The 24,196-nt window shown below is 35.6% G+C and overlaps 1 protein-coding gene across 5 annotated transcripts in view; it reads right to left on the bottom strand.

Annotated features, from left to right (window-relative positions):
* Positions 1-24,196, bottom strand: part of Fer (FER tyrosine kinase) — a 499,968-nt gene that overhangs the window by 12,329 nt on the left and 463,443 nt on the right. For 4 of the 5 annotated variants that reach the window (XR_007109062.1, XM_047555289.1, XM_047555290.1 and 1 more), the window contains one exon: positions 1,429-1,583. Coding sequence is in view for 4 of the 5 variants with exons in the window: in XM_047555289.1 (XP_047411245.1) it covers positions 1,429-1,583 (155 nt within the window). In the remaining variant the exon portion in view is untranslated. Of the gene's footprint in view, positions 1-1,428; positions 1,584-23,710; positions 23,845-24,196 lie in introns of those variants that run through there. The other variant, XM_047555291.1, reaches the window with a different exon arrangement.

Genomic DNA, 24,196 nt, shown 5'->3' with positions numbered 1-24,196 from the left:
TAATATAACCCTAGCATCCAAGACAAAAACCACTATGGAAAATAGTAGGGCTGCCATTTCCCCTGGATTCTGAGGAACAGGTGGATTGGCTGGCAATTACTAGAAAGTTCACAGACTCCCTACTTGCTGGCACGTGGGAAGACAAACCAAGGGTGAGGATTGGTGTCTGGATTAGCCCCTGTCAGCTAACATTCAAAAGCTTTCACTGTTTGAGGAACCACCAAATGTTTTCCAGATAAACAATACTAGTACAATAGTACATACCCAGAATAACTGGATGCAGATACTTAACCCTTGTACACAATAGCCAAAAGGTGAAAAATGCCCCAATATACATCAATGCATGAATAAACTGTAGCATTATCCACAGAATGAAATATTCTGCCTTAAAAAGGAATAAAGCACTGATGAATGCTACAATATGAACAAACCTAGAAAACTTATACTAAATGAAAGAAGATACAGAAGGTCACATATTATTTGATTCCATTCATATCAAATATCCAGAAGAGGTAATAGGTGAGGGAGGAATGAGAAAATAGAATGGGTACACAACTTGGGAATGAAGAAAATGTTTTGAAATTAGACAAAGGTAGTGATTGCCAACACTGAATTGCAAATGCCACTAAAGTTTTCACTTTAAATTGATGAATTTCATGTATGTGAATGTCACCTCTATTTTAAAAAGATTTGCCTGCCTAGGCATTAAGAAATTTATAAATGCCTTATAATTTATTTTTTTATTTAGTAATTTATTTTCAATCAACAAATCATATTTATTCAAAAGACATCATACCCATTTACCAACCCACAGTTTTATACATTGCTTCCCTTAATGAAAATGTAATTTCTAATTTCACTTAAAGCACACTTTTTCTTTTGCTAAATTCTTGAGCAGTTACCCACCTTGTTATGACCCATTTCATTCTAAGTGCAGAACATACAAACTATTTCTAATTACAATAACGCAAAAATTCAAGTAAAAAAAATCACTGCTATTTTAATTTCATTATCCCTCTTTTTCCTCAAGATTTATATAGGTTCTAGAGATTGAGATGCTAAAAAAAAAAATGTCAATTTTAGAGTGAGAAACTATAAAGAATTGACTGGCTTCACATTTTAACAGTAGATTAGGTTATTGGACCAGAGTCCCCACAATGCTTTCAGTCTATGTATAAATTATTTTTCAGATAAAAGAATTGAGATAAGTGTTTATATCTACATTTTTGATCTAGCAATCTTTAATCTAGAAATCTGATCAATAATTTCAATTTGTGCTTGTGTATAAGTGCAAGATCTGAACATTTATATACTGTGCTGGTTCTCAAATTATAACTTGGATTCTGTTATACCCCTGTATTATTATTTGTGAATGTTTTGTGCTGATACAGTCCATTTTTACCACAAAAAGTAAAAGTCTACTCTTACCATAATTAAGAGCTTCCGGTGCCGTCCATTTAATGGGAATCTGCTTTAAGCCAGATGATGAATATACCCCACCATCCTCTTGACGAGACATTCCAAAGTCACTGATTTTTAGAATATTATTTTCACCTACTAGGCAATTTCTTGCAGCAAGGTCCCTAGGTTATAATAAGACACAGAAACACCTATTAAAACAAATTGAAAGACGCTTTCACATTTATGACTTCCACACTTTGCATTTTTACATTTGCAATGTATTTATAATGAGGTTAAGAATGCTTGTGATTTACCAGTCCTTTCCAACTTTTCTGTCATAGGTAAAAATCATCCATAGGAATATTTGCATATGGAACAGGCCACATGCTAGTTTTCTAGGCATCACATATATTTCCATTTAAATAGAAAAGTGTGATTCTAAGGTTAAGAGAAAAATCAGAGGAAAGGCTAAGCAAATCTGCCATTATCTCTCCTTGGACTGCTTCATTAGGGCAGCACTGTGCAATAGAACTTGCTGTGATGGAAACCATAGCCACGTGTGGCCACTAAACACTTGCGATGTGGCTCATGGGTCTGAGAAACTGAATTTTTCGTTTCATATGCTTTCAGTGTATTAAATTTAAACGGCAGTATGTGGCTAATAGCTATGGTGTAGTCTGCAACAGACCATCCCTAGAGTTTCCAAAGGCAGGACATGACTGAGGTGCCAGAGAAACTGGTAACATTACTGCCTCTGGGACAGTCAACCCCCCCCCCCCCCTTTTTTTAACTCTTTGTTTATTTTTATGTGGTACTAAGGATCAAACCCAATGCCTCACACATGCTAGGCAAGCGCTCCTCCACTCAGCTACAAACCCAGCCATGGTAAACCCTTATTGAGTTGTTACTGGCTCTCTTATTCCACTGTCTCATTTACTATATATTCCAGCCCTACTAATCTCTTTTGTCTCCAAACTCAGGACAATCCTTAAACCCAGCATACTTGTTTCCATTTCTTACGGGTCCTTTGCACTTAACTCTTTCCTTTGCCTGGAATTTCCTCTACACTTAGGCATAGCTAGCTCCTTTTTCATTTATCCTTTAAATGCTCCCTCTTCAGAGGGAAGGTGGCAGTGAACCAAAGTGCCTTCTCTCATTCTAGTGAGGAGGGTAGTCAGTCATCAAATCCATGGAATATGTGGGAGAGAATGTATATATTCACATATATACAGAAAAATCATGTATCGTAGTTCTGAGTGTTAAGGGGAAAGAGATTTACAAGAGGCACTCTGAATTTAGATAGGCTAGTAAGGAAGGGGTGGGATCAGATTCAAGGAATGTGGTAGAGATGGCCAATTGACTCCTAATGTCCATTTATTTCACTTTACTAACAGAAGTTCTATTTTAGCTGAATATTTTGCCATGCACTTTAAAAATGCTATGCTTCCCAGCCTTCACCACAGCTAGGTGTGGCCATAATCTAAATTCTGGGCAATGTAATATAAGCATGGGTTTTCTTGAATTCCAGGCAGTTTCTTTAAAAGCAAGAGGAAGTAGCATCACAATTCTCCTTCCTGTTGACCTGAATGTGAATACAAAGGGTGTCAGCAGATAGCTTATACAAAGAAAAAACATTAGAACAGCAGCAAGAAATTAGGGGTCTAGGTTCCTGATGAGTATGGTGTTGCCAGACATGTTTTGAACTGCCTACTTTTGATCTTAGATTTATTATTTTTAAACACGAGAAATTTTATGTAATTCAAGTGGTTTTCATTATTTTTTTTCTCCCTTTTTGGTTTTTGTATGAATTTTGTTATATGCAGTTAACAATCTAGTGTGGTGGCTCTGGTTTTGGATACATTGAAGTTTGAGATATCTATTATATATCCAAGTGGAGATGTGGAGTAGTCAGTTGAATGTATGAGTTTGAAGGTCAGAAGAGAGGTCTAAAAGTTGTAGCTTTTTGGTACTACTTGAATTGATGGGATTGGAAAATGCTTTCACCCAGAGTGTACAGATAAAAGACGGCATTCAGGGACTAGACCCTAAGACATGGTAAAACTTGGAGAAGGGTTACATGAAGGAGCAGCAAGTGAGGCAGGAGAGTATGGTGTTCTGAGTGAGGAAAACTTTTCAAAGAGCAAGAGTGATCAACCTGAACATGAAGACACTGAACTGACTATTGGATTTGGCAACATGGAATTTACTGAAACACAAGGGCAACTTCATTGAAGGGTGGGTACAAAAGCATGATTGGAGTGTGACTATGATAATGAGAAAAAAGTAGAATCATGAGTTTAGATCCCTGTGTAGAGAAGTGGAGGGGTAACTAGGGAGGATTTCAGGTCAAAGGAATTTATACCAACAGGGGGACTATTACATGTACATGTGGCAGAGCAAAACTAAGGCAGAAGGGAAAGACACCAACTGCAGCTGTGAAGCACTTGAGAATGCAAGAAGTGATGGCATCCACCTGGGCTTTAATGTTATAATCCCAAAATCTAGAATAGTATGCGTGCATAGCAGGTACTTGATGCATACTTGATGAATGAGAAAATATATACTCCCTTATCCTAGAGATGTTCCCTGCTGAAGGCAAGTTACCTATTCAATGCTCCTTTCCCCTTTTAAAATTATTTTCTCCTGAGAAGCAATCAACAACTGGCTTTGTTTTCGACTGATATGGTTTTATCTTTAGAACACATCTCTAACCATGACTCAGGACTTCCAAAAAAGTAAAGTCTAATTTATATAATTGGCCTGTCAACTATGCTGAGCAACTGGTCAACAGCTGACTAATGATGATGGAGTTTCCTAAGAGTATGAATTTAACCTTAAAATTATCACATATGATCAGAGAAAATTTTTTTGTTCTACTAGCTACTAGGTGGTGGTAGCTAAAGTCATTCAGAAAAGAATGTGAAATATTCTACCTTACTAATTTCACAAGTTTGGCTTTATTTATTAAATCAAATCTCAATGGAGAACTTTAGCTAGAAGCCCAACTTTAAATCTAATTCAATTCCCAGTTTTTAAATATAGTAAATCACCATGAGCTCCCACTGGAAGAGTTTACTAACAGATTGAGTGACACTGAAAGGCTGGTTCATTTATTCACTTATCTTAATCTGTAGGAGTTATTCATGTTGGCTCAGGGATTTCTAAGTCCTACTTATGACCCAGTTGGCCATAATAAATCCTAGCTTTGCTACTTAGCTGTGGCCCTGGCATATTTGGCTTTATTTTACTCATTAAAAAAAAAAAATACAATCTAGCAGGGTTCAGTGCAACAATGTTTGCAAAGTTCCAGCACAAAACATGTGGCTAAAAATATGTCTCCTATGTATTACTGCTACTGTTATAGTATCCATAAATCTCGAAAGTCTTTGAGAGTGTTATGATACAAAAGAAATGTGACCAGAACCTGAAAACTCAGGACTACAAAAAGGTACATCTGCAAAACATGCTTCCAAAGATGGAATCAATAATAGTTACATGTTAAGGATTTCACAGTAGAAGTATATAGAATGAGCTGAATGCAAGTTTCCACATTATTCTCTTTATCAGTGAATAAAAATGGTAAGGTCTTCATCTCTGTTTGAGACTGAATTCATTTGTTTTAGGTATGCGTATTTTTCAGTAGATATTTCCTCTTTATGTGTATTTCATCATTGTGCACAAAGGGGGATCCAGCAAGGTTTTGATGGTTTGTTGATCAATTTCAAATAAGGCTGTATATTATTCAAGTTAGATTTATGAACTCCTCTCCCTTCACCCTCTAACCTCAGATAAATACTCCATTCAGTATTTTTCTAACAGATTATACATTAAATCTATTGTTATTTAACGAGTAAATCAAAGTGAATGGATGGAGGATTGTGATAGGTTCTGGATATATTTGACCCAGGGGGTCTAGCTCAATTTAATTGGTATTACATAAATTTTTGAAAAAATTTTTGAAAAGGACAAGCAATATCGCATATTTCTTAAATTCAGGATTCAGTCTGTCTTCAAAATTTACCTTCCGTAGCTTCTTTTCTGACATGGCAATGTAAACTCATAGTCTGTCCTCCCAATGATCATAACTAAAACATTCAGCTGAACTACTAAAAATAACTCCTTGAAGACTTTTCAAGGTAATGCAGGTAATCTGCAGTGCAGTAGAAACTTGCAAAGGCAATTATATGGGACTGAGTTTCCTACCCCACTACAGCCCCTCCTCACTTCTCTAGCGGCTTTCCCCTGAATGTAGGTTCTAGTTATAGAGTAATATAAGGCAGTTGGACCAGTACTAGTGATTAAAACTCCAACAGAAACAATGTCTTTCTTCTCAGAAGTGCCTCTGGAAAGTAGGAGGAGGAGGAACCAGAGAAGCAGCTCACCTGGTTCCACGCATGAATGTGCACATATCTCAGCCTAAGTCAGACCCAGATCCACTTAAGAGAACTGCACTGATATTTAAATCACTGCCTGGGTCTAAAATTCACAGGGTTGAGTGCTAAAGACAAGCAAAGGTAGAGTTTGTAGTCTGGACCTAATCAAGTTGTTAATCATTTTGTTTTAGCAGAGAATCTCCCAAGGAATATAACAGGAACTTAGGGTTAATGCAATATAATATTTATAGTATCAAGAACACAGTTCAAAATTGCTTTTAGACAAAGAGTAAGATACAAGTGGCTAGGGTTACAGATCATTGATTATGCCCAGCATGTTCAAGGTCCTGGGGTCAATCCTCAGCACCAGAAAATCAAGCACCAATATAAATAGCTAAATAAAAAAAATGACCGATTCTAAAGCTAAATGCAGTCAACAAATGCCAAACTCATGATAACAAGACAAAGGAATCAGAAAAAGATTTTAAAGCAGACATTTTAACCATAGTCTATAAGAGAAAGCCAACTTAAATGAAAAGGCAGAATGATTAAGAAAACTTAGAAATCTTAGAACTGAAAAATACAGTATCTGGGGGTGGGATCGTGGCTCAGTTGTAGAGCACTTGCCTAGCATGTGTGAGGCACTGGGTTCAATTCTCAGCACTGCATACAAATAAAGGTTCATCAACAACTAATACAATTTTTTTTTTTAAAATCTGAAATAAAAATTCACTTGACAGACCATGGTAGACTGGTGATGACGGTCAATGAACTGGAAGACAAATATAAAATGTCAAAACTGAAGAACGCAAAGGTAATAGAAAAATGTGCACAGGGTCTCAGAGAGGTAGAATAATATCAAAAGATCAAAAATATGTGTTAATGAGGTACAAGAATGGGGCAGAAAATATATTTGAAGAAATAACTGCATATATTTAAGAATCTTTGTGAACCCCCAATAAAATCAAAAAAGCACCTAAACATGTCATAATCGAGTTGCTGAAAACTAAGGAAAAGGCAATGATCTCTAAATTCACCTATAAACTTAATGTACTCCCTATAAAAAATTTCTAGCAGATATTTTTATCAACCCAGAATTCTACTCCAGCAAAAATACCCCCATAGGAATGAAGGCAGAATAAATACACTGCCAAATGAAGAAAAACAAAAGAATTCAATGACAGCAGATTGACTATCAGAATTGTGAAACAAGATAGAAGGAATAGGAATATTAAATATACATTTTCCCTCTTAAGTTCTTTAAAGAATTTTGAAAGCAAATATAGCACCTAGTCAGGTTTTCAATGTATGCAAACGTTACATGTCAATCACCAAAGGTTTGATGCTGGTACATGGTTACAAATTTTCCACATTTTTACAAGCTAGTACAACATTAACTCTGAAAGTGTAGGTATGCATATTGCAATCTATAGAACAAGCACTGGAAAAATGAATAATATAGCAGAAAAGAAAATGGAGTATTATAAAAATCAGGAATAAAAAGGTTATTAATGCTAACGAAATTTGATGCCTTGATGAAATGGACAATTTTTTTGAAAAAACACCTTCCCAAAAATGACATAGGATGATAATCTGAATGGCTCTATATCTACTAAAGAAATTGTTTGCTATTGCAACTTTTCCTAAAAGTAAACTCAAGTCAAATGGCTTCATTAGTAAGTAAGTTCTAGCAAACATGGAAGAAATAATATGACGTAAAATAATAGAGGAGTCCCTGCCTAACACATTTTATGAGGCAAGCAGAACTCTAACTTAAAATCCGACAAGACAATACAGAAAAAAAATTTCCTATGAAGACAGAGACAAATATCCAAAATAGCAAATCAAATCCACCAATATATAAAGATAACATTGGTGACCAACTGGGGTTTATCTTCAAGATGAAAGGTTCATTTACCATTTGAAAAACAATCAATGTTAATTACTACATTGACAGAATGTAGGGAAAAATGAAGAGAATGGTCAAATTCAAAACAAATACAAAAATAAATATTAGGGCCTGGGGTTGTGGCTCAGTGGTAGAGTGCTTACCTAACATGTACTGGGTTCGATTCTTAGCACTGCATATAAATCAATAAATAATAAAAGTCCCTCAACAACTAAAAAATAAAAATAAAAAAAAAATAAAAAACCAACTTCTGCCTGACAAGGAGCACGTATAAAAACCCAATTCACTAACATAATTAATGCTAAAGGACTAAGTTATCTTCTTCTTGATCAAGGCAAAGATGTCTGCATTTGCCACTTCTATACAAAATTTCTGGAGATCATATTCTTTGAAATAAGACATGAAAGAAAAAGCACACAGATATCAGAAAAGTATTAAAATATTCCTTTGCAGGTGACTTTTTGTATAGAATATCTCTAAATTTATATATCTAGCAAAGTTGCAAGAGAAAACGTTAATATATAGTTAGAAAATACAACAAATGCCTAAAAATAATTCTAAGACATCTTAGGCCTGTTTATACTCAAAACTCGACTGAAAATATCTAAATGGAAAGTTATTCCATATTCATGAAGAGCAAGACTCAATATCATTAAGACATCAATTCTTTTTAAATTAATTTGTACACTTAATGTGCTTCCAAATAAAATTATAGCAGAGATCTTTGTAGAACTAGACAAGCTGATTCAAAAACACACATGGAAATGCAAATATTGTATAATTTTAAGATGAACAACCTAACCTGATTTAAAATGTTACCATAAAGCTACAGTTATCAATAGTTTGATATTGTCAAAAATACATATGGCTTCATTGAATAGAATTATAGAAATAGAAAAGATCCAGAAATAGACCCACGCTTATATAGTCAATTGATATTCTGGCAGTTTAGCACCCCAGCATGCAACTCCCAAGTCGAGTGAGTGTGCCAAATGCATTTTTCTTGACTGGAATGAGTTTTCACTCACTGCAGCATTTTAGTTATTTATGGGATTTCACTGTTAGTACTTTCCTCAGAGTTATTCTATGCTATAGAACTACGTACACTTCTGTTACCACAACTACCACTGTATCACCAATGTAGAGGTTTGTCCGCTGAAAATAAGGAGTATAGTATTATGGAGGGCTAATCTAAAACTAGTTCAGAGATACCTTCAATTCAGTGTAAGCAAAATTTCATAACATTTACAAAACATGCTAATTCCTTTGGGCCGCATTAAGTTCAAGTGAATGGCATAGTATCTTTAGGGCATAATCTATGAATAAAAACCTGACCTTCAGATAATAAGCATCCAGTGTTTGCTCACTATTTGCTTAATATTCTGTTAAGTATTAAAAGTGATAGGAAAAAATATATGATCTACAGGCTGAGAAGGTCACACTCTAATTTGGGAGGTAAAGCAGACCTACACCCTTCTTTTCCTCCTTTTTTCTCCATTCCCCTCTTATAAACGTACTATTGTCTATCACCAAGTCAGACCCTCTAGGAAATACCTTAGGGCTCCCCGTCTCTTCACAGACAAAAACTGCTAGAGAACAAGCCAACATGAGGCTATATTACAGACTTCAACCCTAGAGGAATGCAGAGATGAGAACTGTCATATTAGGCTGGTGGTGTCATTCACAGGAAGTATCAGAGATAGCAGTATCTCATCACTTCCAGAGGGACAGAACCGCAAATGCTGCTTGTTGCCAAAAGGATATGGAAATGTTCCATTCATGTCTGCTGGGTAATGGAAGCAAAATCAAACTTCTAAGTGCATACTAGAAGTGTCTTACTAGTCACACATAGAATGAGACAATTAAGGATCAAATGAGAACAGAGCAGCTACAGAAAAGCCAATGCCAGCCCGCAATAGAGATGAGTCAATTTCCTTTGCTATCTGGAAAGCACAAGAGTGGGCATCGAGCTCTGTACTAGAGTTCTCTCTCACAGCAAATCCTATGGTAAACCAGGAATGTCCACAAGGCTGGCTGGAGTTCTCCTTTGCAATGTTGCTTTGCTCTAAGTGTCATTTACTACTCGTAGCTACAATTTTACACAGCCAGGATTTATCCATCACACAGAAAAGGAGTCAAGGAAATATTTGCCTCTTTTTCTTTTTCTTTTTTGGTATAAAAATTATTCCCACTGGGTCTGGATAATATTGAGCCACAAATGACACTTTGTGTTATTAGCGCTTAAGAGGAGAAAAATGTCTTCAAAGCCCGGGAGTTTCCTCATTCTGATTAAATCATGGCATCAAACCAACAACCCAGGGAGTGGGGAAAAAATGAAACACACTTCATTTGCTTTACTATGTTCTGATAAATGAGAATTATAGTATCACAAAATACATAGTTGGCTGCAAACATATTTGGGGAGGCATTATAGAGGAGGGGTTATATCAATTTTAAGGTATTATATCATTTACTAGTTCTTGAGCCTTTATAAATTCATTTACTCAGTCTCAGTTTTCTCATTGATAAAATGGAGATAATAGTACCTTCCTCAAAGTTGTTTTAAGAATTAAAACATGTAAACTGCTTAGCACAATACATATAAAACACTAAGTGCTCAATATGTTAGCCACAGATATGTAACTGCATATCTATCATAGTTAAACTTGGATTTTAGCCTCAAAGTGTCAGATGTGTTGGAAAATTACTGCCTTTTCCCCTTCTAATTAAACCACTTAACAATTATCTATATGAATGTAAAAGCCATTCAGTTTCTAACAACTTATAGTGTTTACTATGTGTGAGGCATTGGCTGAAGCACTTTTCATATGTGAAGTCACTTTGAAATTGCTGTAATTATGATCTCCATTTCTGTAGATGGTGAAACTGAGGCCCAGGGACTTTCTCAATGTCAGTGAGCAAGTAGAGAAAAGCAGGAATTGAATTCCAGAAGCCCAGCCCCAGACTCTGTTAGCCACCTTGTAGAGTAAGTGTGATTCTCTTTTGGAATGCAATCAAACCACATACCACTTAATTCGGGGTCAATGGTTTTAACTTTTAAATAAGAAAAGTCTGTATTAGTTACCTTTAAGAAAGGAAGGACATGTTAAATTCCCTCTTCACCAAAGAAAGACTATATTATAAGCATATGGAAAAATCTGTTTTCTGAAGAAGATAAATGTTACTCCTGACTTTCAGCAACGTGTGGGTGGTGTGATGGAAAAAGTAGGATTGTCTGTTGGTGTAAAACTTTGCACACAATAGAAATGGAGCCATAAACTGTCTCAGAGCACACCAGGAAATGGAGGTTGGCCAAGGTTGGTGACTTTGGGGCTACTCTTTGGCTTAAAGTAAGAGGACCAGGATATTGGCCAACAAAGCAATGACCAGCCAGATTCTTCAAGTTAGATGTTATTTCTATTTCATAATCCACCTTGTCTTTCCTGGAATTCAGGTAAATATGAAAATTCCCCAACATTTCTTATTTTCAGCACAGCTGTAATTTCACTGAGTTTTCAATTTGTCATATTGCTCATCTCCTGGGTTCCCTTTGCAACCTCCATTACCACATTTCATACCTCTCCCTGGTGGGTTTTGTGCCCATTGTTAATGGGGGCACTGATTTCTAACAGAGGCCCCAAAGGAAATCCCAGTTGCAAAACGGAAAATTAGGCCCACTTTAACATTGGAACTATTCTCTTTCTTTGAAAAATTGCTCTAATGGCACAGACTCCTGGGCAGATGGAAACGAAAGCACTGCCTCTGCTACAGTACACAGCCAGGTGCAGAGGAGGTTAGAGTGCAATTTACACCGGTTTTGCTCAGGAGAGGCCCAAAGTCCTGTGGGTACATAAGGTGAGAACCAAAGGACTTGTTTCTGAAAGATCTCTCCTGCGGCCTGCCAGGATACATGGAATACACAGCATTTGAATCTCTTCATTTATTTAAAGCTACTGCTAAAATGCAAATGTGGTACATGGAGAGAAGGAGGTACATATTACCACTTATTCATAATTATTTGAACATATAGACGGCATACAGTGTCTTCAGGGAATGGGATGACAGAGGAGAAATGTTCTGACATGGGGAAAGAAGCAGAAAAGGAAAATTGAATAGTACAGGGAACTGACTGAGGAGAGAAGGCCTGGGTAAGGGGTGATGCAGGCTCCTGTGGAAAAGTCAATTTGGGCACTGGGTGGGGATGACAATGCAGATATAACTTCTAAAAAGTTTGTCTGGGGCTAGCCCCTACTGTATTTATTCTCCAGCTGGTTACCACCTTTCTCAGTAGCGGAGGGAGATCTGACTGGACTGCACACTTGGGAGAAACAGGCTTTTAGTGAATTCTTACAGTGAGGTTCCCAGCAGACAGTTGCAACATCAAACAACTAAGGCCTTGTCTGACATCGGACCCCGATGGAAGACCCTGTAAGTCATCCAGCTCTAAGCAAAATGGTCATGCTTAGCACATGCGGAGATGTTTTCTTCATTTGGCTCTTTTCCTTGAGCAACTTCCCTCAGAGAATTCTTGTTGGCCATGTACAAGTGCAAACTCAACATATTCTTTTCCTTGGCTTAGAAATCATATCAGGTCTATGACCTGATATGAGCATCATGGTCCTTTCAACTCTTAGACTTTGTATGTTCTGGTATCAAAGCATTGTCTTTCTGTAGCTAGCCAGATAAAACTAGCCCACAGTACCAGTAGAGCCCTGCTGAAGAGTTTTCCATGTTTTCGCTACTCATAGTAACTATTGAAAAAAGGCTTAGAATCAAACTAACTAGTGATAACACCGTAGTCCTTAATTTACCTTAAAAAAAATCTAAGGGGAACTTTCTTTGAATTTAATGACCAATGTTAATCTTGACAGTTTATAGTTTTATGAAAGGTTATTCTGTTTGTATAGTCAGACAAAACTCTCTCAGGCAATGTCTCCTGCTATCAACTGTGGGGCACACTGTGAAATGAGATACCAACTCTATAGAGACTATAGGGCACAAATTTTAAGTAAATATTGGTATATTGTTAAATCTCTTACTAAGGAGTCTAGTCTAGAGGAAATGAGGGGATTAAAAATAGTGGTGGAAAGTAAATGTTTACATTTTTTATTTCAAAGAAATATACCAAATTTCAATGTATATTTCAACAAGACTGAGCTCTGTCTTATTTACATATCATCTGAGACTTCGATAAAACACAGGACAAGTACCTGACTCCACAGTTAGTTTCAGTACTCATGGCAAAAGCCTCTATTCCTGAAAGACTTCTGGAAGGGAGATTTTTAAAAATATCCACCGACTCCTATTCTGAGAGTGTAAGTGAAAAAGGAAGCTACTTGCTGAGTGACAAATAATACAGCTTAAAATGTTATCCTTGGATGAAATAAGTTACTTTGAGCAACATACTGAAAAAAGTGACAAAACTATTCATAACTAAACTGTTACCATGATAACAGCTATCATTTATTGAGTGCTTTTTATGTGCCAGATACTGCTTTAAGTATTTTTCATGTACTCCATTTTCTGTCAGTACTCAACTTCATGCATACTAATCTATACATTTCACATCCCCCAGCCCCCCTGCCAGAGGCAATGATGCAAACAGCTCTATGATTGGGAATTCTGGACTAAGGATCCTCCCTCAATAGTAGGAATTGAACCTAGAACCTCACAAATGCTAGACAAGTGCTGTACCACTGAGCTACATCCCTAGTCCTTGGACTAGGAATTTGGAGACTGGAGTTCTCATTCAGTGATTTCCTTAACAAGCTGTACAAGCTTATATATCACATTATTTTCCTGGACCTTGAAAATGATAGCACCAATCCTTGATTTTTCTCAGCATGAGGGTTTGCTATACAATGTCAAACAGTTTTACAATTTCTTTGCATTACATCCACCCAAAGGAGCCGTAAGTTTTATAAGGGTTGACAATAAAATACAACATGATGAAAAGTTGATCAGAATTCAGTGTTTTGAAGAAATTTGTAATCTAATCACAACAGAAAAATAGTACAGTATATAGATTATATGCAAGACATTATTCTATCCTAGATGATGCTTCACGTTCATTTGAAACATATGCAATATAAGAAGCAAGTGTCCATGCTCTATGACCTGATATGAGCATCATGGTCTTTTCAACTCTTAGACTTTGTATGTTCTGGTATCATAGCATTGTCTTTCTGTAACTAGCCAGATAAAACTAGCCCACAGTACCAGTAGAGTCCTGCTGGAGTTTTCCATGTTGCTAGTGCAATAATGACCGGCAGAGTCAATTAATCCAAGTCATGCTGGGGAGGTTAAGTTACAGCAGTGCCAGTCCCTCCACATGGCAAATGGTCCCACTCACCCAGGAGCCAAACTACAACAGTGCAGGTATACTCTGGCTTGCCTCTCCTGAATAACTGTGGGCTACAACCAAGAAAACTTCCCAACCCTGTAACCATTTGTTCAGCATCTATTATGTATCAAGTATGATGCTAGAAACTTCACCTATTAATCCTAACAATCACTCAGAAGTTTAGCTAATCTTTAATACACAGAAAAGAAATGGAGGCTCAGAGATTAGATAACTTGCCCTTGATCACATAGCTGGCAAGTGGCTAGTATGAAAATTGTCATACTCCAAAGCCAGTATTGCTTTAGTTTTATACAGTGTAAGAATTCTCTTGTTTTCTTTGAAATACTGTTCATTTTATCTTTGCAAGTTAAACTAGATTTCTGCACTTTGTTCCTGAGACTTGTTTTCTTTCCCATTTGAGTTAAATGAAATAGAGCCCTTGACTTAGTGCTTAGGCAATGGAATAAAGAATATGTTGAGAGGACTAAATATGTATTATTTTTTCTATTCTATTTCTATTCTGCACAAAGGCACATAACAATTCCTCCATAATCATTTGTTATGGTTTATACTTTCACAAAGTAATATACATAGTCACACTGGGACCTAAAGTAAGATATAAAAGGCACATAAAGACATACAGCAACTGTGTAATCTGTGATGCACAAGGTGCCATAATGAGCCTTAGGATCACTTAAATTTTTATAGTCTTCAAAATGTTCAGCTACTAATGAACAAATACACTCTAATTGTGGTGGAATGCACCTATATTCAGATAATGATCTGTAGATCATGCAGGGCTTAACTCTTAGTAGGATTATCATTGTGCAGGGATGCTGCTGACACCACTTTGCTGTGAGGCTCAGTAGTGGAGTACATCTCCTGCATGTCTTGCCCGCAAATTCTCCCAACCAAACAGGTCTGCCTCCTGGGCCAACTTGCACCTTTACCTCTGGTTTGGTGATACCTAATAGATTGTTAGACCATATTCCCAATTGGTAGGTGGGAAGACAGCCTCACCTGGCATACTTAAAGTGTCTTTAGGACAGTATTTGTCCCTAACGTACAGAGGCGAAATATATTTATCGTGCCACCAGTATCCTGCTAATGGAAAACACTTTTTAGTATTTATAGGAATTCAGAAGAAGTAATGACTTTCATGTATCACAACTGTTTTTTCCCTTGCTTCCCAATTTATATTCTTTCAAACTGAAATTTTCATTATTCTTATTTCAATTTCTAATGTTTTCTATGTTTATGAAGTGATATCCCAGGTGACTGTAATAAATTTCCCTTCAGTTCTATGATGGCTTGCAGTATATGAAACCCAACCAGGAGAGTCTAAGTTATGAATACAGACATATTTTATAATAATTCATTTTTATCTTGAAACAAAGATCTGAAGTTAATTTCTTTTCTCTCTATATTTTCTTTCCACAGCCAGGAAAGCTTGCCTTATTTTCACTCCATCTTAATTCTTCATTGTTAATAAAATACCACTAAAATAAATTCTAAAGACTTGATTTCATATACATAGCTATTTTTCTCATAGTTCTATAAGAAAAGATTTTTTAAAATACTTATCTAAAATATTCACCAATGGTCCTTCTAGGATTAGTTGTTATTCATTCTGTGATTCTTTGGTGTAATCCACACAAAAATCTGCATGTAGCATTCATGAAGAATTACCTGTCTGAGAAAACAGTAAGTCTTCATGTATATCCTTTTGGTCTCTTAATGAAGTCTGCCTTTGCCAACTTGCAGACTACAGTTACATAAAACAAAATTGTCAGAAAGGCTCATGCCTTTAATGCCTAAGGATTCCCAGGAAACATAGAAAATTTAGTGATCTCCAAACCACAAGGGAAAAATGTGACAAGTGCTTAACAGCATTTAGTAGCAGTGTCAGCAATAGAGGCAATCCCAGCGGCTGTCAAGCAACTTGAGGCAACTCCAGGGTAACTACATATATAAGAACTTAAATACGACAAAGAATTTTTAAATTCTCCAAAAACCAAATCATTTTAGTGCTACCAATTAATTTTAGGTAATAGTGAGATCATTTAAAATAATTCAGCAAAATAATTAGGGCTATATTTGCAAACCAACTTTCCTTATTGAGACACTATTTTGGCACAAATGGTCATGAAGCTGACATTTTAAAATGCATGCCATCTATGAACTGAGGCCTGATGTCAAATGACAATGATGGTAGAGAAAGATGAACCCACATCTGGTTATATGATTTGGTGACTGATGTAGGAAACACTGCTAAGACTCATTATACAGATAAATGCAAATTCTAAGAACACTGCTTTCTATGGTTACTGCTTGACATACACAAAGACTCTTACTGTTTTAAAGTGAAAAGACACTTCCACTTTGTACTTTTTCCAAATCACTTTTTCCACTTATCTTATCACATAATCACAGAATTTAGCCACCAAAAGTACACAAAACAGGATATACACACATGGACACATCAAACAATCCACCATCGGTTTCACATTCATTTAATGAAGGGCTAACTAGTACCAGGTCCTCTGCTATATGCTGCAGGTAAAGAAAACAATTCCTTCCCTCAAGGAATTTACTTATACAGAAAAGATAGTTACCATGAGCACATTCATTATAATACTGGAAATTATAAGTCTGAAGGTAATGCTTGAGAAGAAGGCTTTGAGAGACAGGCATGGTATGGAAAATGGTCATAAGTTGTACTTTCCCCCCTGGCTTTAGGTGAATTTTTAACCTTGACCAGCAGGATGTGGCAGAAGTGCTATGGCAAAGTTTGAAGTAAAAACCTCAAGTGACCTTGCATCTTCTACTTTTGTCTTCCTGAAACATGCCTGACACCAGATAATGAAGCCCAAGTGGGAAACTACAGAGACTCAATCTACAGCCAGTATAAAAGTGCCAGTCATCTGAATGAGGTTTTATTATACTCTCCAGCCCAGGTGAGCCACTGAAACCATGAAAAAGCACCAAAGGAGAACAACGGAAAACCATTCAGCTGAGCCCAACTCAAACTGTTGATCCAAGTGGACAGCACACTAAGAAATGCAGTTGTTATATCAAGTCATTATGTTCTGGAGTAATATTTTCTGTATCAATAAATAGCTTGCACAGCAGGTTAACTAATAGTAGAGAAAAAAAAAAAAAAAGAAAAACAAATCACCATTTATGAAGGGCCTGGAGCTATTACATCTAGCTTATTATACCTGAAAGAAAGTTGCTGCAGGCACCTTCTTATTGGTGCAATACTTCCCTCCTGGCATGGTTTCTCTTCTTGGTCTTTGAACTTGTTACCTTATATGGCTTTATTATAGGCTACAGACCTGAATTTTCCCCTCATTCAGGGCTTTTTTGCACTAGTATCTGTCAGACTATTTGACTGGTGTTGCTTCTAGACACTCCTTCTTGGAATAACTCTGGCTCTAGCCAATAATGCTTGTGGAGGGTTCTAAACTTCCCAAAGTTGTGCATTACTCCTTAGAGACTGATATAAAGAGAATGGAAATAAAATTTAAACATCTGACATATTGAAGCTAGCTAATTTAAGGGTAAATATCCCTGACAGGATTTAAGGGAATTTTGATGTCAGATTAAAACAGATCATAATAAAGTATATGAATAACGACCCTGACTCATCAATAAAGGTAACTACTGTGGGGATATACCTGGTATCAGAAAGCAGAAAAATAGACAATCTATAATTATTTCCATAAAAATGATGTGAAGTTGGTGGTGAGGGAGAAGGCCAAGAAATACAATAATTTTATTCCTTCAAAAATTTGCATGTAGCATTTACTATTTGCAGGCATTCTAGGCAAGACAAGAACAAAACAACAAAAAAGAGACAAGAATTAATGTCCTCATAAAACTTACATTCCTCTGGTGGAAGCTAGTTAAATAATGTATCATCAAATATTACATCTCTAAAAGAATTACTCCAGGACATATTCTGCATAAAGAGAATGTGTACAAGGGGAAGCTAAGAGAAGCAACAAACAGCAGGAGCAGAGAAATGAGAGAGACCGTTATGTCTATATAATTGTTGACTCCTCTGTTAAAAACATGGAGGCAATGTCCTAGATGACTTCAGCATGCTGAGTGGAAGGGAGGAGGCAGAGAGGAGCCTGGTAAAGTAAACATAGACTGAGGCTGTCATCCAGCTCACATAGAAGAGAACTGGGTTAGTTTGGGCAAGCAGATTGCAAGAAGCACATGCTAACAAACAGCAGGTGCAGCAATATTTGCTATCAAAGCAGAATTGGGAGAAGGAGCAACAATTAGAATTAAAAAGTACTATTCTGTGTTTCTAACAGATTCACCACAAAGATATATGCTAGTTATGCTAAATGGTAAAAGCAGCAAATAGTGCAAACAAGAATCCAGACACATGATGAGTTCTGGGCAGAAATGGAAGCAGCAGTATCAATACAGATATGCAAATGAGTCAGAAGGACGCAAGGCCAAGGTCATGTCATGTCGTATAGGAATGTCAGCAACATCAGCACAGATGGAGTAAGACCACATCAGAAGTAAGTATCGATGACCAGAAGACCTGCCTGCTAAGCAAATGGCAACTTAATTCATACTAATTAAGGAAAATGGAAGTTACCTTTGAGTATTTTAATAAAAATCACTAATGGGAGAGAGGGTCATTCAAATTCAATCCATGTGGAAACAATGAGAGTAATTATGGAATCACACCACCAGTGTGTGTTCTGATTATTAAATAGGCAATGATGTCATCTTGGGTAGAACTTCTGCCTGCTTCACTGCTTGGCTCATTTTAAGCAAGCCTGATCAGGGCCTCCAGGAACATGTTATTGGGAGAAAAATGTGTCTGAGAAAAAATGGGAAAGTCTTCTCAGCTATGATCTCAGAAACAATTACTTTTTTTAAGGCTAACTGGGTTTTATGCAGTTTAGGTATTTTGATAACTCAATACAACAGGCAAAACAACATGCTTATAAGGAACTATGTTTATTTTCTGAATAGTTCTATAATCCATACACTATACATTTAAATCTTATCAAATTATCATGAAATTATTGTCTAAAATCATATCAGTACCCAGAATAGTTCATAAAGGTTTTCTGTTCAGGATCACATTATTGAACAAAATACTAAGCAGAAGTAATGTTTTAAAACAAATGTTCAATACTTAAAATTTAATTTTATGTACTAAAAGTAAGTTTAGTCTTTCTTCTGATAGGAGTAAAAGGGCAGATGCTTAGTTTTACACCAATACCTAATTTTTTTCTCACTTTCTTGAAGTTTTACTTATGATGAGCTAGTAATGATTCAGGAAAATAATGATTCTTTTCATGAGAAAGAAAACCTGTTCTTAAGGATATGTGGCAGAGAGAAGGCACCCTCACTCAAAGATGTGATCATCATTAAAAAATCAAAATAAATTACTGTGTTTAGTAAATTGCCAGTAGTGTTCAAGAGAAAGATAGTCAATGGATAATTATTTGAGTTAATAAGATTATGATTGCTATGGACTAAATGTGTCTCCCACTTAAATGCAAATGTTGAGTTCCTAAATGTGATGGTGAGGAGGTAATTTGTTCATGAGGGTGTAACCCTCATGAATAGAATAAGTGCCCTTTTCGAGAGACAGGAGAGCTTGCTTTCTCTCTGTTCTTCATGTGAGGATAAAATGAGAACATGGCCATCTGCAAACCTGGAAGCAGGCCCTTAGCCGGTATCAGACCTGCTAGCAACTTTATCTTTAACTTCTTAAAGAACTGTAAGAAGTCAGTTTTTGTTGTTTATAAGCCATTCAAGTCTACGATACTTCATTTTAGCAGCCTACACTAAGACAATTTTGAAGAAAGTAGGTCTATACTGCATAGCAGATGAGATAGGAGAATTCTTGTCTACAGGAATTTTTAAGATTTTTGCATATGGGGAGATACCAATTTCCTTCTCTGGAAATGTTAAAGCTGTAAGATCACTGATTCAGCAAACATTTCCTGGGCACATTATATGTAGCAAAAACTTCACCATTTTAAGAAAGCCCAAAATGTCCTTAGGGGGTTTACACTATGCAAGAAAAAAATGCTTTTGTAGAAGCAATAACAGAGTTCAACAGAAGGCATGATGCAGCACAAAAGAGGAAGCGAAGAAAGGATAACTGGAAATGCAGTTTGCCTGAACAGAGCCTTGACAAGTGATCATATATTTGCTAGGGTGATTATCTAGTTATGTAAGTCATGTTTAACGTGATCTAGTAAATATATCTGACTTACTCTTCCACAAAGGATTGACTCTCTTGTGCTATCAATATAGACTTTTATTCTAATAATGATCAAATTAACATAATGGCATTTCCTGAATTTTGTACTAAGTCCTAGTTGAATTTAAATGTGTGGTTGTTTCAAGATCCATGTATTTTTGAACTTTCACATATTTCCCCCAGGCAAAATAAAACATCTGAACTTTTTAGGGAAAAATATGGGAAAGGTATGCATACAACATAGAAGGAAATGTTCTTAGAAATGCTACTAAAAGAGGAAAAGGAAAAAAAAATAACAAGCAATTCATAGATTTCTAGGAAGAGGCAGGGATACAACTCAAAGTCCCCATAAAAGATAACAGAAGATATGCAAATTCAGAAATGATGCAAATGAGTAAGAAAAGAACCAAACTGTAGGAAGAGGCAGAAGGGTCCTAAATTAGCAAGGACAAGAATCAGGCACTATACATACAGGACTTAGATCTGCAAGCAAAACTATCAAACTTTTAGAACACACAATATGAAAAAATCTTTGTCATCTTGGTTACAAAGAAATTGATATGCCACCAAAAGCATGATTCATAAAAGGAAAAAAAAACCTGATAAATTATACTTCATCAGAATTAGAAACTTCTCCTCTTGAAAAGGATAGGCCACAGATTGAAGGAAAGTATTTGCAAAATATCTCAAAAAGGAGCTGTATCCAAAAAACATGACAAATGCTTTTGACTTCAGAAGACAATAGTCTAGTTAACAAAAATTGGGCAAGAGATTGAACATACACTTCAGAAAATATATGAACAACAAATTAGCACGTGAGAGCAGCTCAACTTCATTAATCATTAGAAAAATAACGCAAAAATTTAAGCCATAACAATTTAAGCCATAACAATATACCATCAGAATATATATCAAGTCAAAATGATATATATCAAATATATATCATTTGATAACAACAAATGTTGGCAAGGGTATAAAGGAATTGCAACTCTCATATATTGTGGGTGGGCACATAAAATGGAACAACTACATTGTAAGGAACAGCCAAACTATTTTCCAAAGTTAAACAAAATTTTCTGATCATTCAACTGCTACCAATTTGCCCAAGAAAAAATAAAGTATAATTCACCCACAAAGACTTACATGACTAGTCAAAGCAGCTTTATTTTTAATATCAGCAAGCTAGAAATAGGTCAGATGTCCATTAATTAGTGACTGGAAAACAAATTATAGTGTATCCATACAATGAAATACTACTCAAATAAAAAGGCATAGACTATCAATGTGTGCAATGATATGGATGGATCTCAAAAGCATTATGATAAATGAAAAAAGCTAAAATAACAGACTACATAGTGTATTATTCTGTTTAAATGAAATTATAGAAAAGGCTAAACTATAATGACAAAGTAAGTTAATGGTTCCTTGGGACTCAGGGACAGGAGGGGGGTCTGACTACAGAGTAGGTTAAAGGGATGTTTTGGAATAATGGAAATTCAGTGCTGGTTACATTTGGCAAAACTCTTCATATGGTAGCCTAAAATTGGTAAATTTTATAAAAATTATACTGTATTGAAATTTAAATATATGTAAGGTATCTTGAGATAAAGTTAATGGTGTTATGATTAAAAAGGAATTTGGGTTGGCATGCTACTATGGATTTCTTTATAAGGGATTACAAAATAATTTACTGACTACATATTCAAATATTTTAGGTTAAACAAAGTAAGTGTATTACTACTAATATTGCTTTTCTTTAATATATGAAGATGCTTCTGAAGGTAAGTTTTCAGTTTTTTTTTATTTTTTATTATCTAATGGGATGTCTGTTCAGTTATTTCCAAAACACCAGCATCCCTCACAATCAGTATTTGTGGGAGAGGAGACAGGCTTATTGGGGAGTATGAGGCTTAAGATACCTTTTTCTAATACTAAATAGCTAACTGGTCTATGTGGCACTTAATACTTTACATTTTGACTTTTTTTGGTAATATAGTCAAAACTAAAATTCAGGAAACTTTAAAAATTTTATTCTTTAATGAAATTTTTATTGGTTAATTATACTTACACACCATTTTGCGATTCATTGTGATATATTCATACATGTACATAATTTGGTCATTTTTCATCCCCTAGAACCACTTTTTTGCTCCCCTTAACCCCCATCCTCTACTCTTCTATTCTTATGGTCTCCCTTCTGTTTTCATGATTCCATTTTTCCTTTTATTTTTGTATTTTAAAGATGTCCCATGGGAAAAAAATTGTGTTGTTTGTATATGAATATCTAAAGTAATGACATGACTCCCTTTATTTTTCTTTTAGGGATTGTAATGACAAATTCCTACCAAAGAAACTAAGAAGTAAATTCTTATTAATGAAATAAAGACTGAATTATACTACTAAATGTTATATAACTCATTATATATTCCTTATTTCTTCCTTTTATTTAAAGATTGGAACAGTACAAAAATGACTTGACAATAAAGCATTTCTGAAAAAGCACATTTTATATTACACCACTAAAAATATTCATTTTTAAGGATTAAAATTTAAAACAACTTTGAAAATTATAAAAGCATCCTATAGAAACCATTAAATAATGAACACTTTATAAACAATGGAGCTGGAAGTAGAGTATATAAACAACATTCAGTGTTGTATTTGCATTAAGCGATTGGTCCTATTTTGCCTGTTTTTAATCTTACACATTTACTTTGCTTTTGATCTTTGCACTTGGTGTTTATATATGACAAATACCCTAAAGTCTTTAATGCACCTTGAAGAGACAGAATTCAAAAAGGTCATCATGCTCAGAGCGGCAAAGGATGGAACACATTAAGGTGTGGTTCCACCCCCCAACTCCCACATGCAGCACCTAGCAGACTATCAGATCCCCAAAAGAAAGTTCAGGTATTGGAGGTCTACTTTTAGCTTAAATTCAGAATTTGGATAGAAAATTTTTCAGTATATTTTTATACAGTTACACAATTGGTCTAGTCCCAAAGATTTCCCCTTTTCTTCCTCTGTGACCCAGACAGTTGACCTTCTGTTAACAACAACAAAAAGGCTCAGAGAAGTTCATGCCATGCTGCTTGAGGGCTGCCAAAGGGTCTACTTATGCATTTTTAAGTTAAACAAAATGAAATTAAAGGGGCTAGAAAGGAAAATAAAATACCAAGACAGAGAAGAATGGTAGCTTGAACACCAGAATTTTGATGAATTAATTTACTTAGTTCAGAGAACCAAGATTTAACAGCTCTATGTATGAATATGAAGTAGGGAAGAAATTGAATGAGATGGGCTAGTATTCTGCACAGCAAGTTATGACTCAACACTTCCAGGACTTTCCTTTATTTGAAACATTTAGGAAAAGCATTTGCAATTATGTATATAACATTCCTTCAAAGAAAGTTACTCAGATCCCAATATAGACAGGAGATGAGAGAAAATGGATTGAAACAGTTCTGCATTTAGCACCCAGCAGAGCTTCCTGGTGGACAGGATGGATGCCTTGTGAATCTCTTCTCATCCTGCCATTTGATTCATCAGTTTCTTCCTGTGGGGTCTGAAGACATTATAGTATCACAGTCTGGAATCTGACTGAATCCCTGAGATACCTGTATAGCTCCACAGGCTAACTTTTAATTTTAGGGAAAGAAATCTATAGAGGATAGTTTATTTCTAGTGTATTACTCCTGAAAATAGTAACCATGGATGGCATTCCAATTTATCACTAAATGTTTAGTTACAGATAGAAAGATTACTTCATTTTCTTTCCTCTCAGTAAATGCTCTTAACAAGATTCAAAAAAAAAAAAAAATTCAGTCCTTTTGTCCTTTTAATAACCATCATTAGGAAAACAGAAAAGGCGGATAAATTAAAATAGTTCAATGGCCTGTTATTGGTGCAGATCTGTT

This window comes from Sciurus carolinensis, chromosome 6 (assembly GCF_902686445.1).
Source record: "Sciurus carolinensis chromosome 6, mSciCar1.2, whole genome shotgun sequence".
Classification (NCBI taxonomy): domain Eukaryota; kingdom Metazoa; phylum Chordata; class Mammalia; order Rodentia; family Sciuridae; genus Sciurus; species Sciurus carolinensis.
This window is presented reverse-complemented; position numbering and strand designations above follow the sequence as displayed.